At 43.0% G+C, this 20,436-nt stretch overlaps 1 protein-coding gene across 14 annotated transcripts in view; it reads right to left on the bottom strand.

Moving 5' to 3' along the window:
* FBRSL1 (fibrosin like 1) overlaps positions 1-20,436 on the bottom strand; it is a 552,901-nt gene that overhangs the window by 287,127 nt on the left and 245,338 nt on the right. For all 14 annotated transcript variants that reach the window (XM_075168048.1, XM_075168057.1, XM_075168060.1 and 11 more), the window contains exon 4: positions 10,195-10,230. In XM_075168048.1, the coding sequence (XP_075024149.1) occupies positions 10,195-10,230 (36 nt within the window). The remainder of the gene's footprint in view (positions 1-10,194; positions 10,231-20,436) is intronic.

A 20,436-nucleotide genomic window follows, 5' to 3' on the forward strand; every position in this document is an offset into this window, starting at 1 on the left:
ACAGCACTCCAATTGCTACATTATGTCAAAAAATAGCCCTGCTTTGATTAGCTGATTTCAAGGGTAGCATGAACCATTCCAACATCTAGTATGACCATGTCCAGAAAACCTGAGAACTACACCCAGTGGCTTCTGAATCAAACCCAAAACTTCTTTTTGCTTACAGATAGCAAGTACCAGTCTAAAAAATTGAGCTGAGGTTTGCAAACACCTAGCATCCACACAGTCCTAACATGTTTCTCAAAGACTGCCAATGTCGTGAGGCTTTCTGCAGAACACATGTGGTGAATTAATCAGACAAGAAAATTGCTCAGGATACTACAGATCTAGGCCGTAAGTGTTCAGGCACACAAAGTCTTATCCATCATATAGCACAGAGATGAAATGCAGACAGTAAAGGTATGAATCAGGCTACATTCCTGTAGAAACCACTGCAGGCGTGTCCACAATGATGTAACTGTATGCCAATTTTCCATCGTTCTGGTTGCAAAACTCTGAATAGTCGCAACCAGTAGCACAGTAATGCATCTGGGAAGAATCTAGAAATAAAGCAGTTAATTCCGTTAAAATCTAGCTGTGATACCATTTGAGTGTGTAACTCAGCAGCACCATGTAAGGATCACTAGTGCTTGCTGGGTTTTTTTATTATTTTTTTGAGACACAAACTAATGCCATAATCAAAAGCAATTTTGAGCTCAAAACTGACCTCAAGGTTACAAGATTCTATGGCAGACTGTTCCCTTTCATTGTAAGTACATTGTACAGCCAAGACGTTAGCACATACACGCCGATGGACCACAGGTCTAATTAAAAAGCAGCTTTGGTGGTTGTATCTGTTCCAAGAGCAGGTTAGTAAACTAAACTTTAAAAAAAGTAATAAAACTGAAGGTGCTACAGAAGCAGACAATTCCCACAAAAACAAAGCAGAGCTCAGAGTGATGAACAGCTGTTTTACTCAGCCTCAATGCCTTTGAGTTCCTGACCTGTGATGAGCCGGAAAATGAGAGAACAGCTACAATCACTGGAAAACTAAGCTGAAACACTGGGTATTCTGAACTGGAAGTTAAAAATTTCTCCGCGAAATTAGTCTCATTGATCAACAGGTTTTAAAACAAGACTTATAACGACCAACTTTTGGGTACGGCAATGCCTGAATTTCAGAATTACACCGCTGTCTCCCTAAAGCCATTTAATAAAACAAAGAGCTGAGGAAAAAGCAGAGAGTACTTGGCCTTACCAGTTGCCAAATGGTATTGCAAGGGCCTCCCACCCCTGCATGATTCATATCTCATGCACAAGTTACGCACAACGGATTCATTTACATTTCTGCCCTTGCTCTGCATTCCCTGGCTTTCTAAAATTGCAGTCGGCCCTTTTGCATCATGTAAGAATCTCTTACAGTTTCATTTATTTATTTGCTATAAAAAGGAGAAAGGGCACCTTTCTAAAACGTTACCAGCAAGTCATGGTGACTGGGGCTGAAGTCAACCACAAGGAACTGTGACACTAAAACGCTAAGACGGCGGGAAGTGAAAACACTGACCCTGTCTAAGAAACATTTCACATGGCTGACCGGGGTTTCCATCTGAATGCTCCTCTTCCAGCAAAGCAAGCACTGCAGATGAGAAATCCAGTCTCTTCAGCAACGATTTTACTCTTGCAGCAAGAGCTTAATCATTCCTAGAAAGGCAGCCCAGGAACCCTGCTCCCTGAACCACCTTCTTACAGAAGTAAGCATGGTGCTGCTTCTCTCTCCTCAGGAATGGAGGAGTGCTGCCTTTCCACTGCAGGCGCAACTACATGCCCCAGTATATTTACATTTTGGCAGCCAGCGACATTGCAGCCAGGCTGAAACATGAAGCGAGAATGAGAGAAACCTCAGCCTACAGCAGATTTCCCCCTCATTTGCAGTTTTCGCAGCAGAGCCAGCACACCTTCAGCATGTTACCAAAACCTTTCTTTGCTGTGAGATCTGACTTAGGATTGCATCTGTTGTTTTGTTAAATTAAAGTTGCATCTTTGTCTTCTGTTAGGACAGGGAAGAAACTGAAGATCTCCCTCTAGCCTTTAATAACATATCCCAGTTGAAAAAAAAAACAAGAGACAAGGAAAAAAATGCAAGTGATGAAATTGAGTAAAGACCACCAACCTACAGGAAACCTTCCTTACACTCTGCATGTGCAGTGACTAGTTTTATCACCAACCCAAATAACTTACCCTCTCTCGACTAGTTTAATCCATTGCAGTTTAACACAGGGAAAACCATTTTGGGACTGATAAGCAATCAGTCCCTGAGCGTAAATACAACAGGGTATTCCACTGAGCTGCACAATTAAATATTTTAAATCTTATAATGCTTTAAGACGATGGACGGTGTTCTCTAATGCCAATAGCACCCACAAAGTTGATGCACTCGATCCCTTTTCCGTGTTCTCTCTTGTTCACCTACTGTTAAGGCCAACAAAACATGTTGTTCGTCTTTTATTTCTACAATAGCACTCTGAGTTAGTGGCGCTGTTATTTCCTCTGCTGCTCGCCTTACACTCCGTGGTTTTGGGTGCAGGTTTCTGCAAGGGCATATTGAGATATGAGATAAAACAAGAGAGCGTGAACCCCTGTTCCCCTCCCCATGAATCTCCTCTGAGGAGCCTACCGCAGCACCCAGCATAACAAACACTAGCGCGCTCCGGCAGCCCTCAGAAATGGGCTATTTTAACCCCTTCTCTAGGTATAAAGCCCTAGCACTGCCAATTCTCATTGCACAAGACTGTTAGAGAATTAAAGAAAAATCAAAAGCAAATCCCCCAACAGGCCCTACACTTAACCCCTGTTCACTATGCTCATCAGGTAAGTAGCCCTGATTCTAATCAACCGTCTGTTTTAATCATCTTTTTGATGGTTTTGGTAAAGGGAAAGGAAAGGAAGTTAAAACAAGGCAATGGATTGTAAGGAAAGAGAGCCGTGAGAGCAAATAACAATGTGAAAACAGCTGAGACAGACAAGCAAATACCTTGCCCTATTACACAAAGAAAGCTACAGCATATATATGACACAACTGCCTCAGGACAGTCTTAATCAAAAAGGCCCAGAAATAAAGACCAGATATTCTCAAAATCCTTTGCCTTTCCTCTTCAGCAGGATGTAATCCTTTCCAAGCTGGTGAATTCAAGACGGATTTAGGACAACTCTTCATTTTAGTGCGCAAGGCCAGTGACAGCGAGGTTATCCTACCCCAAAAGCCAAGGAGCACTGGGAATTTCAGGGGATGTGTCTGTGTAAGAGTAGTGTCTTTCTAGACAGATCAGAGATCTGTTCCCCCCCACTGCCCCGAGCTGAGCTGAGGGCAATGGCAGGGGAGATTAAAAAGTGGGTAAAAATCACACAGAAGTCATATGCCCCATCCCTCAAGGGGCTCACAAGGGCTCGCGGTGTCAGCTGGCTGCACTTCCCTTGCAGCTGCGGGGTTTATGGAAATCAGCATCATCCCATCCCGCTCCGGCCGCAGGGACAAAAGGGCACTGCTGCCGGTACGGCTGCGTCAGGAGCCTCCTAAGCAGCCCCTCTGCCAAGGCCACTGGTTCAGGCAGACTGAAATTCAGCCAGAGAGGGCCCTTTGTGCTTACTTACGGCTGTGGAGATGAGTGAAAATTTATGGGACTTTTCATCCTAATTAAAAGCAGAGGTCATCTAAGAAGAAACAGACTTTCAGAAAAGGGAACTTCTAAAGGAAAATGTGTTGTAAGGAAGTTCATGGACTTCAGTATTTGTAAAGCTGAAGTATGTAGTTTATTTATGTTTGTACTTCTGCTTACGCTTTTCATGGGACATTTCAAAAACCCTCAAGAGCTCCCACGATCTGGAATAATATATGCACTAATTACTCAACAGCATTTGAGCTCACGGGTTATGGGACAGCCTCTGGAGTCAAGGGGCTAGCTCCTCGGCTGGCTTACAGCAACCTGGCTCCATCCCACACGGCACTCAGACCAAAAAACCTATTTATTCTGAACCCAGCTTGTCCAGGTGAATTCAAACATGGGGACAGTTCTTGTAAAGTGAGGCTATTTAGGAACACAGGAAAAGAAAACCAGAGAAGTTAAATGCTTTGGATTGACACCCACCATTATATTCCTGGCTCTCTAGAATTCCTGCTAGAGGGACGGAGAACTCCTTTCAAAATTATGTTTCTATTACATATTATTATTTTTCTATTTTTTTTAATCCTTGTGCTGTCATTGCTCTTACAGGCCACATCACTTTATTATAGTCCCTTTTTCTTTTCTCTTTCTAACTGAGTATGTGTCTTCAAAGAAGACAGAGTATTGCTCCACCTGAAGGGGACCTATCTGCCATTCTTTTTCTTGTCCAGAAGAAAAAGACAATTATAGTCCTTCTTTTATATTTGGCATCATGGCAAAATGAGATTGATACTTATTTTGGAATTATTACGCCCCTATTCATAAATCTTGTCCAGAAAGTCTTGCTCATGTTGCCAGCCCACAGGCATGCTATTGTAGGAAATATATATTAAATTCACTTTTATCATTTAACTTTGGCTCCAGCTCAAGGAGTTTGAGATTCATAACAAGAGCCCTGTTTCCAATATTGATTTTTGGCAAGGAAAAATGCTAATTTATCAGAGGTCCTAAAATACAATGAATTTTCCAGCCTAGCTAAGAAATGTTACCTACCTACAGAGGAGAGATTTTTCATTAGTGTATGACAGATTGGCAGGTGGAGAAACCGCATTAGTTACAATTCCAGTTGGCCTCTGGTCACTGAGCATGCTTCCACACCCACGAGCTGAAGCACACTCAAGAATTCCCAACCAGAAGTATTATATGCTTCATAGCAATAATTTTGTTGATCTTTATGTAGAAATTTATCCTTCTCAGGACACCAGTTTCTCCATGGCAATCTCAAAGACGGCAAGGTATATAATCATCACCTGGGGTCTTGGACTATGCTCCACGTAGGAAGTGGTACTGATTTAAGCTCTGAATAGAAAAGATGCTGTTGAAGGTGCTTTTCCAAGTCTGACAATTTGGTCCCCAGCCTCAGAGCACAAGAGCATCCTTGAAGCACAGAGCGGATCAGGGGAATGCTGCTGGCGTGATCTTCAGCAAGCTTCTGTAACCATGAACACTGAAACAGTGAACCTGCCTGTGCACGCACCGAGGATTTCTGGCATGGGAACAACCTCCTTAGCGGGGACCATCTGTTTCAGGGTTTCACAGAACTGCATTGAGCTGGCACAAAACTAAAACAGGCCATGAAAAGAGCTTTACAGGGTATATGAGGGTACATAAACCTGCAAAGAGTCAACAGCTCCTAGGCTGATGATTACCTAGCACTTTGCAGTCATCCATATCTGTTGTCCTTCCCACTGAGCTTGTTGCGCTGGACGCTACCTCCATGCTGTAAATCAGGTGAATTCCAGCTCAGTACTTGCTGTCAAGTGTGCTCACGGGTACGAGCTAAAAGATCTGAGTAGGGTAAGGTGATCATGGGCAGCTGTGTTGGGCAACAGCCCATCATACAGCAACATCAAGCGCATAGCACAGGAGAGGTGTCCTGGAAGGCTGTAAAGACCATCACTAGCAACTGGAAAGCCAGTTCCAAAAAATCAGTAATATAATTTGAGAGAAACAGTCAGGAAGGAGCAGACTGGAGTACAGGCAGATGGTGCAGCAAGGCTCAGGGTGCTCAAAGCCTACCCAGTGCTTGCCTGTACCACCTCAGGTTCCAGCTTCATCTGGGTAACGAGATAATCATTCTCAGGCTACGTCACCAAGCAGAAGGAAAGAAGGTTGCAGATAGCAATGAGTTGACTCTGGATGACCCAAGTGTCTCTGCAAGCCTTATGGTGTTTTGCACGTTTCTTTCTATCCATGAGCTGCAGTCTAAGTTAACTGAGACACCGGTTTCCGGCGCTCAACAAGGAAGATGTAAAATCAACAGTATTTGATAAGCTGCCAGGGATTTGACTAGGCTGCAAAGACTTTGATATTTTACAGAAGCTCAGAATAAAAATCAGCTGCTGCTGTTGCCAAGTGTATGTTACTGTTTTTATTAAAAAAAAAAAAAATCTTCCAAGAACAAATAAAACCAAACAAAGACGTCTCATCCTCCTGTATTTTTGTTCCAAGGTACACTCAGACAGGTTGGTTCACTGGCTATCCATTTGCCATATGCTTTCAAGTTTGTTCTTTTACTCACTCCCACATTTTAGCCCCTTCCATTTCAGAAGAAGAACAGCTGCACAGATGCTCTATAAATAAACTACATAATTTATTGGAAGAGGTTTTTTGTTTATTTTTTTAAGCTACCACATATTCCCAGTTCTATCCTTTTCTGTGCTCTCTACAAAACTGAGTCAAGTTCAACTGCAGCTCGGGTTTGTCTATAGGATGTGCTCAACCTTATAAACAATTGCAACTTTTTAGCCATTAATAACAAACCGTATGTACTGATTTTATGTTCATTGTAACTACTTTCTAACTATGTTAGGTCCTAAATTGACTTAACTATCACAAATAAATTTGAAAAATGGTCCACAGGGTGGATATATATCAGTGATATATAGAAACCTCAACATACAGCTAATTTCTAATTCTCTGCCTATTTTTTAAAAAATCAGTGCATTTTCAGGTAGACAGGCCTCTCATCCTGTTACCGAAAAGAAAATCTGTTTTGTCTGCTCAGAGGACAGACAGACCTTTCTGACTAAAATCACTAATCTCATTTGTGTGTGCAGGAAGCGTGACAAATGGCTAGAGCAGTTTATCACACGTATGTAACCATCGAGTCATAAAGGGAATAAGATATTAACCTCCATAAACAAACTAGCACTCTATGTCTCAGCACAGCGGAAGTATACATTTAATAAGATAAGGATATGAAACACATGCTACTGATGAGATAAGGAGCTTGCAGAAACAGTACAGACATAGATATGTCTCATGTTATCCAAGTAAAAGTAAAGCCATTCAAAACTTTATTTTGGGAAATAGATCTATAAGAAATTTTGTCTGCAATACCTACAGATAGACTGTGAATTTATGTGCCAAGTCACTGTTTACGCTATTTTTGAGGCTACGATTTAAATCTAGGTGCAGCTGAAGTTAACCAGGGGTGGTAACTTCAACGAGATCAGAATTTCACGGAGTTATTTCAAGCATGGTCCTTATTCAGGCACTTAATGTTCCTGAAGCCTGAAGTCAATGAATTTGTTGGAATATTCAACACTGAGGAGTTATTATTTAGACACTTGCATTTAGTTTTCTTCTTAACTCTAGCTCCAGAGTCTGTACCTTACACACAAGCGGTTTGCCGAGGCCTTGCTTGCCTTCTCCCTGCGGCCCAGCTGGATGAGCTGTACCTTGCATTGAGATTTTTCATACAAGGTTACTACTACGGGTTTTAAGCCCTCTTTTTGCAAATGCGCATTTCCTCAAAATGTGCATTTTCTACAAATGTTTCTGAAAGCAAACATCTCTGCGAGGACGGCTGAAGCAAGTGAATGGTGAAGCATGCAGATTCAAAACAAGCTAATTAAGACTGAACACGCACAAAATAGTTTGTGGTATTTAAACAGCTGCTTATGAAACCCAGTACAAGAACTTCACCGAGTAACGATATATATCATCATTCCACAAGTGACAGTCTTCCACAACACAAGCCATGCACAGATATCAGGAGGAGCACTCAACACAGAAACGGTGTCTCCATCGAGCCTCCTGCTAGCACTACTTTTTATCATGCTTTCACCATGTCTGGCAAACAAGCTATTTGATGTAAACAGGGCAGAGCCAAAATACTGACTTAGTGTTTCATATACAGCTGCTTTCATGAGAAAATGAAAACTGTTGCAAGATATTATGGACAACCCCTGGTTTGCGGCCAGTTGTCTTGAACCGGTTGTTTGAACATCTCTCTGCCACCTGGGAGAATCAGCTTCCAATGCAGGTTTGGGCCAGCGAGGTCTGGCAGTGCTGGAAGTGATAGTCTCTGCCTTATGCTAAATCAATTTAGAGCGGCATCGGAGTCTTGAGGGAAACGGTCAGCCTCAACAGCTGGTACATGGTGAGGCAGAAGGCAGTTTAATAGGGAAAATGACAACCCATAAGGAAAAGCAACCCCAGCTCACACTACTCATGATCTCAAAATACTGCCTTGGCACGCAGAAAGCTCTTACATCTCTTGAGAGGTTATGGGTTGGCTAAATAAAAGAACCTTGTCCCCACATATGCACAGAGAAGGAGCTAGGAATTTTCGCAAAATCATTTCTCTGAGAGATAAAAGTAAATTTCTTAACAGCCAGCAATGGAGGAAAACAGTCCTATGATTTATGGGCCTTGAGACTCTAAAAAGAATTCTTTGGCCTCTTTCCATTAAGATTTCACAACCTATGTTATAGCCAGTGGGAAATTGTTTAATTCCCAAACCATGCCCTCAGTCATAAAATCTGTGAAGATGATTCATTATTATTTATGTGGTGCCATGGGCATGCATGGCATTTTACAGACAAATAGCAGATACAACATCTGCCTTTAGAAGCTTAGGTGAATCCAACTGTTCATGTGTATGGGAAGCAGCGCTCAACTGGTCCTAGAGCAAACATTCCTCATCACTCAATGAATTAAGTAATGATACTCACCTGGGACGCTGGAAAGATTTAGACAGGAGGATACTTAGGAGACGTGTCATTACTGTCTAAAAATTTGTGACATTATTTCATTAAAACTGTAAGACTTTTCAAGTCACATGTTATTTTGTAATGGCTTTATGACTAAAATGTACTTAGTCTTGTATTATGAATTTCTGATAATATGTATGATAGCATGCAACAGTGTCGCTATGAAATCAGACCATAAATTCTGCATTGCCTAGCAATTTTTTCTATGTCCACACAGCAGCGGGTAGGAGCTCACAGGTTCCACCATACAACTCTAAATATACAACATAAATTATTGAAAGAAAATCATTCATGTGATTATCAAAAAAAATATGTACAAGGTCTCCACATCAACTTCCTCAAGTATATAAAATCAACCCTTGTTCTGGTCTATGAAAAGCAAGCAGTTATAGCTCTTGGTAAGAAACAGGCTTTGGGACCATTCACCTAGAAGGCAAAATTTTATCATGGCAGAGGTCGTGGTAACAGCAATTATTGTCAGTAAGTGTAGGCAGGAATTGTTAGCTGGACTGAGACGTTCTCGTTCAGATTTGCATACAAGATTAGCATACGCCTTCATCTACAACCTTTGCACTAGCAATGGGGGTATACATGACTTATTGGCTGAACAACCGGGGTATCATAACAGATATCTACACACCATACATTTGTTATGAGAGTCAGATATAATGCAATTCCAGGAATTTTCATGTTGACATTGCTAAGCCACTCAACATCCTCCCCCTATTTCCTTATTAACATATACAATAAGGTCTATGTGCCTGCCTTTTTGGACAGCTGAGCAGCAAAGGTACCCAAAATAAACAAATAATCATACCACCTCTACATGAGGAAATGTCATTATTGCACATACAAATAAGGTACATGTGAACAGAAATGGTCAATTAAACATCACTGTTACATTGCATACACATGCAGACGTGTCCTGGCCCTGAAACACCAGCCCTAGAACACTGGTACCCATGGCACTCCTGCGAAGAAAACACTACCAACACCCTCCCCTGAAAACAAGGGAGCTTGTTTTATAACTCAGAGCTCGTAAATAAGAGAATATTGACTTTTTTTGTTCACACTGCTGAGGGTCACAATTCTTCTTAAAATGAAGTCATTTTGTCTTTGATTCTTATATTTAACGCACAAATGAAAACCTGTATGGGGGAGGGAGGAGAGGAGGGAAGCATCTCCCACCGGTGTTGAAAACTCTCCCCACTCATGAATTTAATTCTCAGGAGGTGACTATCTAGCTGAAATCCGCTATAAAACAACAAAAAACCCCCTCCCTGTAAGTATAAAACTAAATGGAAGAAGCCCCCAGACTCTTAATGTGCTCTCAACATGTCAGGGCTGTCCCCTGCCAGGTGCATGACAGTCCTGTACTCTAACCCTATTTTTTTATGTCCTGCATTTCTTTCATGTCAGTGGATATGCAATAGGTAATGTAAACCTCTGCAATCAACATCAACAGAAGTGAAAGAATTAGCTGTAAAATGACTTACGGAGTAGCCTCTTCCTGAAAGCGATTGAGCAGAACTCTGTGGGAGGAAACAATATGCCACAGTAAGTAATGCAAGAGATTCTGTGTAATGTAAGATAAGAATCATTCTGCGATTCCCTCCCCCAGCCCAGTATTCCTTAGGGGAAAACTTCACAACCAGAGCGCCTCAAATGATCTTCTGACATTCTGCGTGCTGCCACAGGAGTAACAGCAAAAGAGCATTTCCAGGTGAGGGCTCCGGGGCTATTTCAGACAAGGGTTTCATAAGCTAGAGCAGGGCTTCGACAGCACCTCCCAACTAAGGTAAAAGCTCTCGGCGTGGGATACGTCTTCAGAGCAGCAGAGTACGCATTTTGAACCGTCCCTCTTCAGTAGGTAACGGCAGCTTCCAAGGAACAGCATGTGTGTGTAAAGATGCTCTCCTGAATCAGGGCTGCACATTTTGCCTCATCAACTCCAGCTTTCAATCATGTAATCATATATCCCACTTTCCATTCCCCTCTATGAATTCGTGAGGCTCCAGCCTTCATTGCTGCAGTATTACCAGATGACAACTCTATCTGAAACAACAATAGCAGCAAAGCACTAATTTATCATCTCTCAGAGCTTTAATAAGCATTCTGTCCCTTTTGAATAAGTTAAATTACATTGTTTACTCCTGCTCTTCATTTCAGCTCTTCCTGCTCCTTTCTCTACCACATCCTTACCTCTTTCACACGCTGCCAAATCATTTGGTTCTCTTCCTTTTCATTACACCATCTCCAGTCACTTGGATCCCTTTCCCCTCTCTACGACCCAAGACTTTTGAGCTGCTGTTTTTCGCTGGCAGTGGCTTTCTCAAAGCAGCTAAATGAATTCCACCTCTATCTCCAGCTGCTGTTATATGCCTTCTTTTCGGAAATTAGAAAGAAGCTGGGAACAGTGGTGGCATATGACACCACATGACCCAGCAAGTGCTCTGCAGGCCAATTTCCAAGTGTGATTTATAATCATGATGCCCTTGCTACGTGATTTTATTAAACAAGATTCAGGGAGTCTTAGCAGTCCTATTTCCAAGACTGATGTTCTAGTGGGTACCAAAGCCTGAACAAAAATACCGAATTGTTGCAGGCTGATCTTGAGGACTGTTTGTCTTTTTGCAGCAGCGCCAGAAGTTATCGTGTTACTAAATCACCACAACAGCACAATACCCCCAAAGAGATTGATGCAAACTGATTGCAGGCTACTGCAAATACTGGTAATTTTCCACCAGTAAGATAACAGTTCCTTTGTACTACTAGTTTGCAAATCTTTTGCATCAGAAGATACCTAGATACACACAGAAACCTTTCCAGACTCCTGCACTCAATGGAAGACTCGATTGTCTTGTTGGTCTGCCCATGCACGCTCTGTGCCACTGTCCTGCAACTGCCCTAGACACCAGAGAAGCAATTTGCCAGCTAAGTGCCCGTGGAGGAAAGTTTCCAAAGCGACGAAGATACAACTGCAAAGCCCTACAATTAAGTGAGTGTGCTGCTGGAGGAAGGAGGGCTCCCCATTAACCCTCTCACCCGCTGGCACAGGAACCAGGGTGCCAGATGAAGGAAAGCCGTGGCTCTTGCCAGGTCTTACACGCAGGTCTGCAACCAATGTGTGACTGGGTGTCAGTCCCCACCCCTGGCACGCAACGCCTGCACCTCTGTCCTGCTGTAGCTCAGGAGACCTCTGCTCTGCAGGAAAAGGACAGCTTTCACAGGGGAGATTGCAATAACAAACCACTAACAGCGTTTAACTTTCCGCCTTTTGCATACTGCACATTGATTTGGCCTCTGCCTTCAAACACTACAAAAAGTAGAGAGTTATTTATAAACCTCTTTAAAGTAAACTGTCCAGAAATAAAGCTACATACTGGTGAAATGAAGGACTGTAGCATTTATCTCTGTTTTTGAGAAACTAAGACAAACCTATCCCTCCCTCTAAATACTTTTAAAAAAAAACCCAAACAACTAATGGAATTCAGCCTCGTATAGAAAAGAGGTTAATAATATCCTTCTATCTACATAAGTATGTTGAACAGCTGAACACAATTATCTGTTCTGACACTTTGGATAGCTTGATCAGGTAGTTCACCTAAAGTACACATAGAAATGAGGAGAGGGCAAATTACCCGCTTGGAGAGGCGAGAAGAGGAAAGGAGGAAGGGTGGCAGTTCTCACTCTCCCCCCACCCCCATCAGCTCAAATTTAACAAAGATTGACAAAGTCTAACAAATTGGAAATAATAACCAAAAACAGAAACAAGAGGTTTCATTAGAAGCTTCTCTCCAGGGAAACAGCCTCTCAGAGTATTTTCACTTTAACAGTTGTTTTCAGTCTTTCAGTCTTGTGCATGCCCAAAATATTTTCCTGAGATGGAGCAGACCCTTGGACAGCAAACTCAAACGTGCTAACAACAGACCTGCTTTTCTTAGATAACTTTCAGGCATCCCAAGCTGTCCAAGAACCCGAGGAATCTGCAGACCACTGATTTAAAACCACTGAGTAGAAGACAATAAAAACAGTTGCTGAATGAAGTGTTACATCAGAAATAATTAAAACTGAATGGCAATTTACTCTGGCATTTTTCACATCTAAGAGCTTCTTCCTCCCTTACAAGTTTTAACATCAAATTTCCTGGAAATCGGGGGGGGGGGGGGAAGGGTCCTGTCCCGTCCCCGCCCCGAATTTTTATTACATGTATAAAGTTAGTAACTGGTGAATCTTTGGATTCAACTCGTAAAAACCTTTCCAACAATTAGGTTTAAGCATAGCCATGTCCCACACCCTCCAGAGCCGTTTGCATGCATTTTTCTGCACATCTAACAAACCGCTATTGCTTTCTTGGTTAGCTGGGAACACTGCAGGCTCTTTAGGAGGACCCATACCAACTGCCACATGTAGCAACTTTGAAAGCCCCAGCTAATATCAGCTACGAGTGCCAGAGCAGAACAGTTTGCATGCAACTGTGATGGATGTTCCTAAAGAAAAAAATCTTCAGGGGTTGATATAAACATAGCTCAATCCATATGTCTCTATATCAAGATCAAATAATGAGAAAACTAATCAATCGTAGTTGCAAATATAAGAAATCTTAGTGGAAGTTTAACTTGGCATCTACCCAAAGTTGAAGAAACCTCCTTTGACTATGAATGAGTGGTTGTCTGGCAAGAGCAGTTACTGGGGCAAATCTTCAGCTGGAATGACTGACACGGCTCTTACCTACAGGATAGGAGCACTTACACGGAGGGCTGTCATAAGATTCGTGTTCTCAAAATAGTCTATTTGCTATTTTCTCCTTGTCTGAAGGTACCTCAAGCAGCAGGGTACGGTGGTGACTGCGGTACCCAGGCTAGCCACATTCATGTTAGTGCTGCACCCACTAGCACAGCACCTGCCTGGTAGCTTTGGTTCACCCAAACCAGCCCTTACTGCTTCAACCCAGACACCCAGGCAGGCTCAGTTCTGGCATTCAAACACTGTCTGAAGAAAGCATCGCAGGCAGGAAAGATGCAGCCAAACACGCAAGTCAAAGACAGAGGATCATGACCCCACCTGGTCGACTCTCTGCAGCCAGACGCAGGAACAGCTGCCATGTCATGCCTTTCCAAAAGCCTTCACATCTGCAAAACCCAACACTGCAGAAGAAGTGGGAGATGGGGAGAGCGACGTGCCCACACAACCCAAGTGCTGCCCGCTCAGAGCAGGCAGGGGCCAGCGGGCATGGTCTGCCAGCCCTCCGGCAAAGCTGTTGCAGCGGACGCATCCATGCCGAGCTCACAGACGCTGCTCCCGTTGGCTGCAGCTGCCATATGAAGCAATCCCGAGCAGACCCTCGGGGAGGGCAGAGGCCCTCTCTGCCTGGCTTGAGCACCGGCTTTTGTGCCTCTCATGCCTCTTTCAGCACTGTCTGGAATACCCTGGGTTTCTAAGGGAGACTGTTACTAGTTAGGGGCAAAATGAGTGTGGTCTGTGCATTTAATGACGCATAAGTAGAACTACAGTGCTAGATGGCATTTGTGCATAAAGATAAATGGCTTATAATATTTTGCAGATGATGTGCTCTTTTACAACTAAAGATTTTTGGTTCCTTTTAAGCTCAAGGTTAAAAACAAAACCAGACAGCACAGACAAGACATTTCAGTTATGTCACAGAGTGAATTATTTCTACCCTGGGATAGCTCTCGTGTTAATTACACTGGATATAAAAAAATACACCTTTCTGGCAGCAAAGACAAAATCTTACTATTGAAAGACTCTACTATCACCCCACCGATGTCCTTGAGAGTTTGAGTTACACTGCAATCTGCACTTGTATTTAAAAGTTTTCTTCCTTTATTCCTGATAAACACCATGATTGCAATTTAGAAAAGAAAATAATGACAAAATCTCACCAATAACCTTCAGCAGGTTTTCCGAGATTGTCTATTAAATTAACAGGAAAAGTTATTTCCCTTGTATAAATAAAAGCATGGCCTCCCACTTCTCATGATGCAAAAGAAACCAAGATACCCTCTGTTCAGTTTCTTAAAGCCATTGGGTTATTTATTGAACTAGAAAGACAGTAGGAGGGCCTTTAAAATCCAGTAATAATCAGGGTAATAGGGCACCTCAATTCCCCACTTTCAAGAGGTCAGGCAGGTTTCAACTTGGATCTTTTGTCCTTAATATATGAACTAACTATAACGGGATTAGATAAAAGCAGGTGATGGCAGCACGACCACAAAACTAGCTCTTGTTTTTAGTACTCGCTTCCCTCCTCTTCGGCTAAAAGACCTAAATTACCATATTCCAGAAATGTCAAGAGTTCATTCCAGCTTTTCTGAAATGTGCCACTTTTGTTGGCTGAAACCAAAAGTACATCAAGTACCTCCAAGTCAGCTGTTGAAATAGGCGTTTTGGGCAAATAGCTATTCCTATGTGGGCAGAGGACAGTCCCCCAAAAGAGCCTCCTAGCACTATTATTAATGCCACCCCCATGTTAGTGTGGAAACTGAGGCAGAGAAAAACTTAGATATGCCCAGTGTCACCCGAGGAGTCCCCAGCAGAGGAGGGAACTGAGGCAGACTTCCCAGCTCTTATGTAGTGCCCAATCTTGCCTTGACGAATCACAGGCCCAAACTTACTGTACAGCCCAATGCCGCAAGCCTGATTTGGTTGATCAGCACTCAGCAGAGTTAATCAATAACATGGAGAGAGCTAATTTTCAATTATGTTTTATAGCATTTGTTCAGGATGAAAACTCACCTCAGCTGTACCTGTCTTCCACTATTTCTCAGTACCCCAATTCTGCAGTCAGATAGGACTAAGGCATAAGGAAGCATGCACGTTTACCCGTCCACTTCGTCATTTACAGAATGAACATTCAACAACAGAATACTGGTTCAGCTTTGAATACTGGAGAAATCCAGTATTTCCTTTCCAAGTGAGTCCCTTATAAAACTCAAATGTCTTAGAATGAGAGGAGTAAGTGGGGAGGAGGGCAAAAAGGGCCAAGGGCAGAAGATATCCCAGACCTTACCACGGAGTCTTTTAATGCAATTAATTTCCATATCACACTCCTGTCTGTTAATACAATGAGTTCAATTGACTTGGCAAAGGTCACAGAGTGCATCTGATGTTCACTTAGATTAGAAACCAGGACCTGACAAGATAACCACAATACATTATGAATGATTTTGGATGTCATGCAAAACTTGAATGTGTTCCTTCTTTAATTCACTTATTCTATTATGTTGGATAAACAAAGGGGGTTGTGCTTGGAAATACTGCAAAAACAGTTCAGTAAGATAACAAACTACACAAGGTCTAAACATCTGTAACTGGCTTGATAAGCTACAGAACAGCTTCCAACCAAGACACTTAGATTCCTACAGCTGATGGCCATAGACGGCAGAAGGAAAGACAGCTGCTGACCAGCAACCAACGAACTGCATGCAGTAAGCTAGAAACAATATGAAAAGATCTCACATTTCTGAAACACGTGGAACATGCACGAGTGCTGCTCCCATTCAAACCATCACCCCTCGGCCAACTTCCCAAAACCTTCTCCAGCTTTCTTCCTAGCTATGCTTCACTACCTGAAGCTTCATGCAAGTGATTACAATTTTGTTCATAATTTCTGCTGCAGCAGTTTTCATGCAAGCATTTGGTATTTTGAGGGACACAAAGACAAAAGTAGATAGCATGCTGAAGGGACATGAATTTTTGCCTCCAGAAGAACGTGACATGAAACGTTTCATAATCCTTGCATGTATATTCAAACCAGTTTCCCAAGACTCATGGTTTGAGGAGGGGGTCTTAAAACTATCCTGTTGCTACCTGTATTTCGCTAAGCTCTACGATGGTCTTATTCCACTCTTCAAACTGGGGATCAGATTCTAGTGTGTTATACATGGGGAACAATGGACAGCATGTGCCACAAAGTTTGCAATCCACATATTGCTATCCCCCAAAAACTCCTTCAACGCACTCAGTAACGTCTCTGACTATCACACTGAGATGTTCCTGGCCTGAGATATGCCAAGGTCTGCTGTCCCACCGCCGCCCTGCCCGGAGCCAAGACCAGGCGTCCCACATGTGCCAAAGTTTGCAAAGTGGATAAATATGGACCTGTGGTGCGACTGTGGTCCAATTCTCACTTCAGAGGCTCATTTGATCATGCTTCTGGCAAGGTACCCCAGCCTGAGGCACACACAATGGACCTGCAGCTTTATACCCTGCTGCTGCTTTAATCCCTTTGCCCCAGGAGGGTAAGCGTGGTACAGAAAGTAGGAGGGAAGGGGGAGATGGTGCCTGTGATGGCACACAAAGAAAAGCAGATCACAGTGAACTGTTTGAATTAGAAATCACAGAAGTTATTTTGTATTCATCTACCAGAGAGAGAATTTTATATCTAGTCTATACAATATGCTAAACGCTTATCAAAGAACATTTAGAGAGAGGAAAATCTCTGCATTTCCTAAAAGACTGCTTTTCGTTTATTATGTTTAAAGAAAAACAAACAAACATATGAGGATAGGATGATGGAAAATTAGAAAAGATAGCCTGGGGGATGGGGGATGAGAAGAAAAAGCTCTGAACAACTTAGTAGCAGCACTTGCTGGTTTTATGCGCAGCTGAAGCCAATCCCTTGAAAAGGAGAGTTTTGACTCTTAAGTGGCCAGCACCTCTTGCAACATATTTCCTAATCAGTGAGTATTTATGGTCGATATTTTATTTTTCCAATTTCCCCCTAAGGGCTCGTGAGAAAGCAGCACACCTGCCAACCTTTTCAGCTGGGCCAATAATTGCCAATTTGCTCTTTGCCTTAGTATATCACTCAATTTAGCCCTGGCTGTGCCCTGCATACATCCTCATTCATCTCTGTGCCCCCATGACAATTAGAGTGTTAGCTTCAGCTAACTAGGGCAACTATTCTACTAGGGTTGGAAGACAATTATTAGTCTATTTTCCCATCTTGTGGCAACAAAATTGAGAATCCATGACAATTACATTCAGCAATTCTGCACTCTGCCGCCTGCTCCCCCCACCTTCCGAATATTTCAAATTATCACAGCTCTACTACCACATTCAAATTTTCCATGTTCACAGGGAGTGAGGCTTCTATTTAAATGATAATGAGGGACGATCCATTCAATTTAGTGAGGGAGAAAATCCATTAAAAAGCAGGCAGTTCTTAAGCTGATGGGTCAAGAAAAAGATAAAAACCTTTTTTTAAAGCCATTATACAAGGCTCTGTGTGGATTTTTGGACTGTTCAGGACATCAGAAAAGATTAGGACAATTATGGAACATGGGGAAAAACCAAAACAAAATGCCCAAGCCTTCCACTTTTACTTGGGTCAACACAACAAAACAGCAATATGGCTTATCCGGCTCTTAATTCTCTGGCAACTTCCAATTACCTCACTATGAAAGACAGCAGACGAAAATCCCATTTTGGAAAAAGGCTGTTGACTCTATGTTGGTTGTAGTGTTGAGTTGGAGTACATGTGTAATAGGGATGTCAGCTTTGTAGTAGATTTTAAGGGAATTTTACATCAACACTGGGAACATAAACAAGTGGCAAATTCCCATCCCCTCTCCCCTACACCACACCATCTGCTGTGCAAACCTGGGCTAAAACTTCTCTGCTTCTCTGCTCCGAAGTTTCATCATCCCAAAGAAGAGACCAGCCTCAACAAATCAAACTTCTGCAGCCAGAGATGATTTCACTAGATCATAATAAGCATTTTTTTCCCCAATGACCCATAATAAATGGCACTCAGTGTAATGTCTGGAAAGACGTACTATACAAGACAGACAATTGCTGTCTTGCTATGAAGTTGTACCACTCTCTCCCCACGGAAGTTTCATTGTGGCAAAGCAGCAGCAAAACGCTCTGGGTTTTGTTGTGGATGGACCGATGGCTGTGTGTGCGTGTGCTTGTATGTGTGCAAGACATAATCAATCATTTGCTTCAGTTTTCTTTAGAGTGCAATTATTTCACGACAGACCAGGCCACCTCTTGACTTCATGGTCCATTAGAGACTAATGACATGCATTAATGTAAATAAAGAACAACTTGCTAGCATCCCATTGAACAAGTCACCTCAAGAAACAAATCACACAGAGGAGCTAAGCTGTTCATAATGGAGACGGACAATGAAGCCGGAGGGAGGACTCCAGTGCTCCTAAGGTGGCAACGCTGAACGCTACAGCCAACACTTTCATACACGTATTTCCCACCACACCTGCTGTGTGCTGCCGTACAGCAGGCAAACCTGCCACCTCCCGCCTCATTTACTCCATTGTTCACCCAAGTTGATGGGGAAAGAGATGGGAGGGAAAGGCAGCACGAAAAACAGTCCTGAGGGCCATATGCACCAAGAAACAGCAGGAGAGCTACTCGGGGGAGAGCGAGGAACAGCCCAGGTGCCTTCTGCCGCAGAGCATCCGTCTGCAAGGACAGGCAGCCACCCCAGCACAGCCGTGCGCTAGGGCCTCGATTTGTAACCAATAACCACAAGGAAAAACCATCCCTGCCTTCCCTTTACGTCCTTACTGTCCTGTGGCTTTTTAATCCTCAGTGCCACACGTAAGGGGTTCCAGCTACACACCACCTATTTAAACAGCGTGCTGGGAAGTACAGCTTCAGAGCCATATAGGGACCAGGCACGGCTGGACAGAAAATGCTGCAGGAATCGACACTCAATAGCATGTCGTCGTCTTCTCTCCCCTTCCCTGCTCCCTTCTCTACTAACAGAAAAAGTCTGCCACCTTATTCCTTTGCACGCAAATGGGGAAAACCATCTGATAGCACCCGTGGGACTTCCTAAGACTTTCTGACAGTCACTAAATAGACTACAGAACATTTACTAGTACGCGAGGAAGCGTTATACATAATTAAAGCTAAATTGCACTCGTCAAATAATGAACGAAGAGCATTCTGTGATTCATGAACCTTACTTTTCAAACTGTTTAATTACTAATTTGAAAAATTCTCATTTGCAATGGGTCGCCAGGTCACGAGAGCAGCTTCAGCAAAGCTCTGAAGTGTGCCCCGGCCTTCAGGCACTTCCCAAATGTCCCTGTTGACTGACAAAGAACGGAGTGCCTATTTCCCACCGAGTTTCACTGGCTGCTGAACTAGCTTTGAAGATTTTGCAGGAATTAGGCACTCAGACTCAATTCCTGCAGGCTCAACCTGCAACTTCGGGGGCAAAGGGAAAGGAGGAGAAAAAACTTGAAGTGCATCGGCTTAACAAGAAAAGTCTCCAAGACCACTTATGCTTTGACCTAAGCTAATCGCTAAGTCTGAATATGTTACTCCTCTCCCGTGGCCCCACATTATGGTACAGCAAAGCTACCAGGCGCGCCTGCTCACATACCTGTCAAGAGTGGCCAAGGGGAGGGGAAGGAGAGAATCGCATAAATATATATATATGTAAAATTACGATCATTATTGACTAATAACACAGTCAAAGACGCCCCGCAGCAAGGGGATTTGTCCAAAGGCCCCCCCCCTTGCCGACTTTCCCCACCGCGGTGCGTGGGTTTGCAATCCTGGAAGCAGATCACAGGACACGTTATTTTTCTCTTCCTCCCACTGCGTTGGCTGTTTACAGCGCCCCATTCACACTCCAAACATGTAGAGAGAATTTTCCCCCGTCACATTTCCCTGTCAGAGCTGTCAAGCTGAATCCCGCTTTAATCTGCCAAAAGCACTTTTCTGCTGACATTTTTAAT

This window comes from Calonectris borealis, chromosome 18 (assembly GCF_964195595.1).
Source record: "Calonectris borealis chromosome 18, bCalBor7.hap1.2, whole genome shotgun sequence".
NCBI lineage: Eukaryota > Metazoa > Chordata > Aves > Procellariiformes > Procellariidae > Calonectris > Calonectris borealis.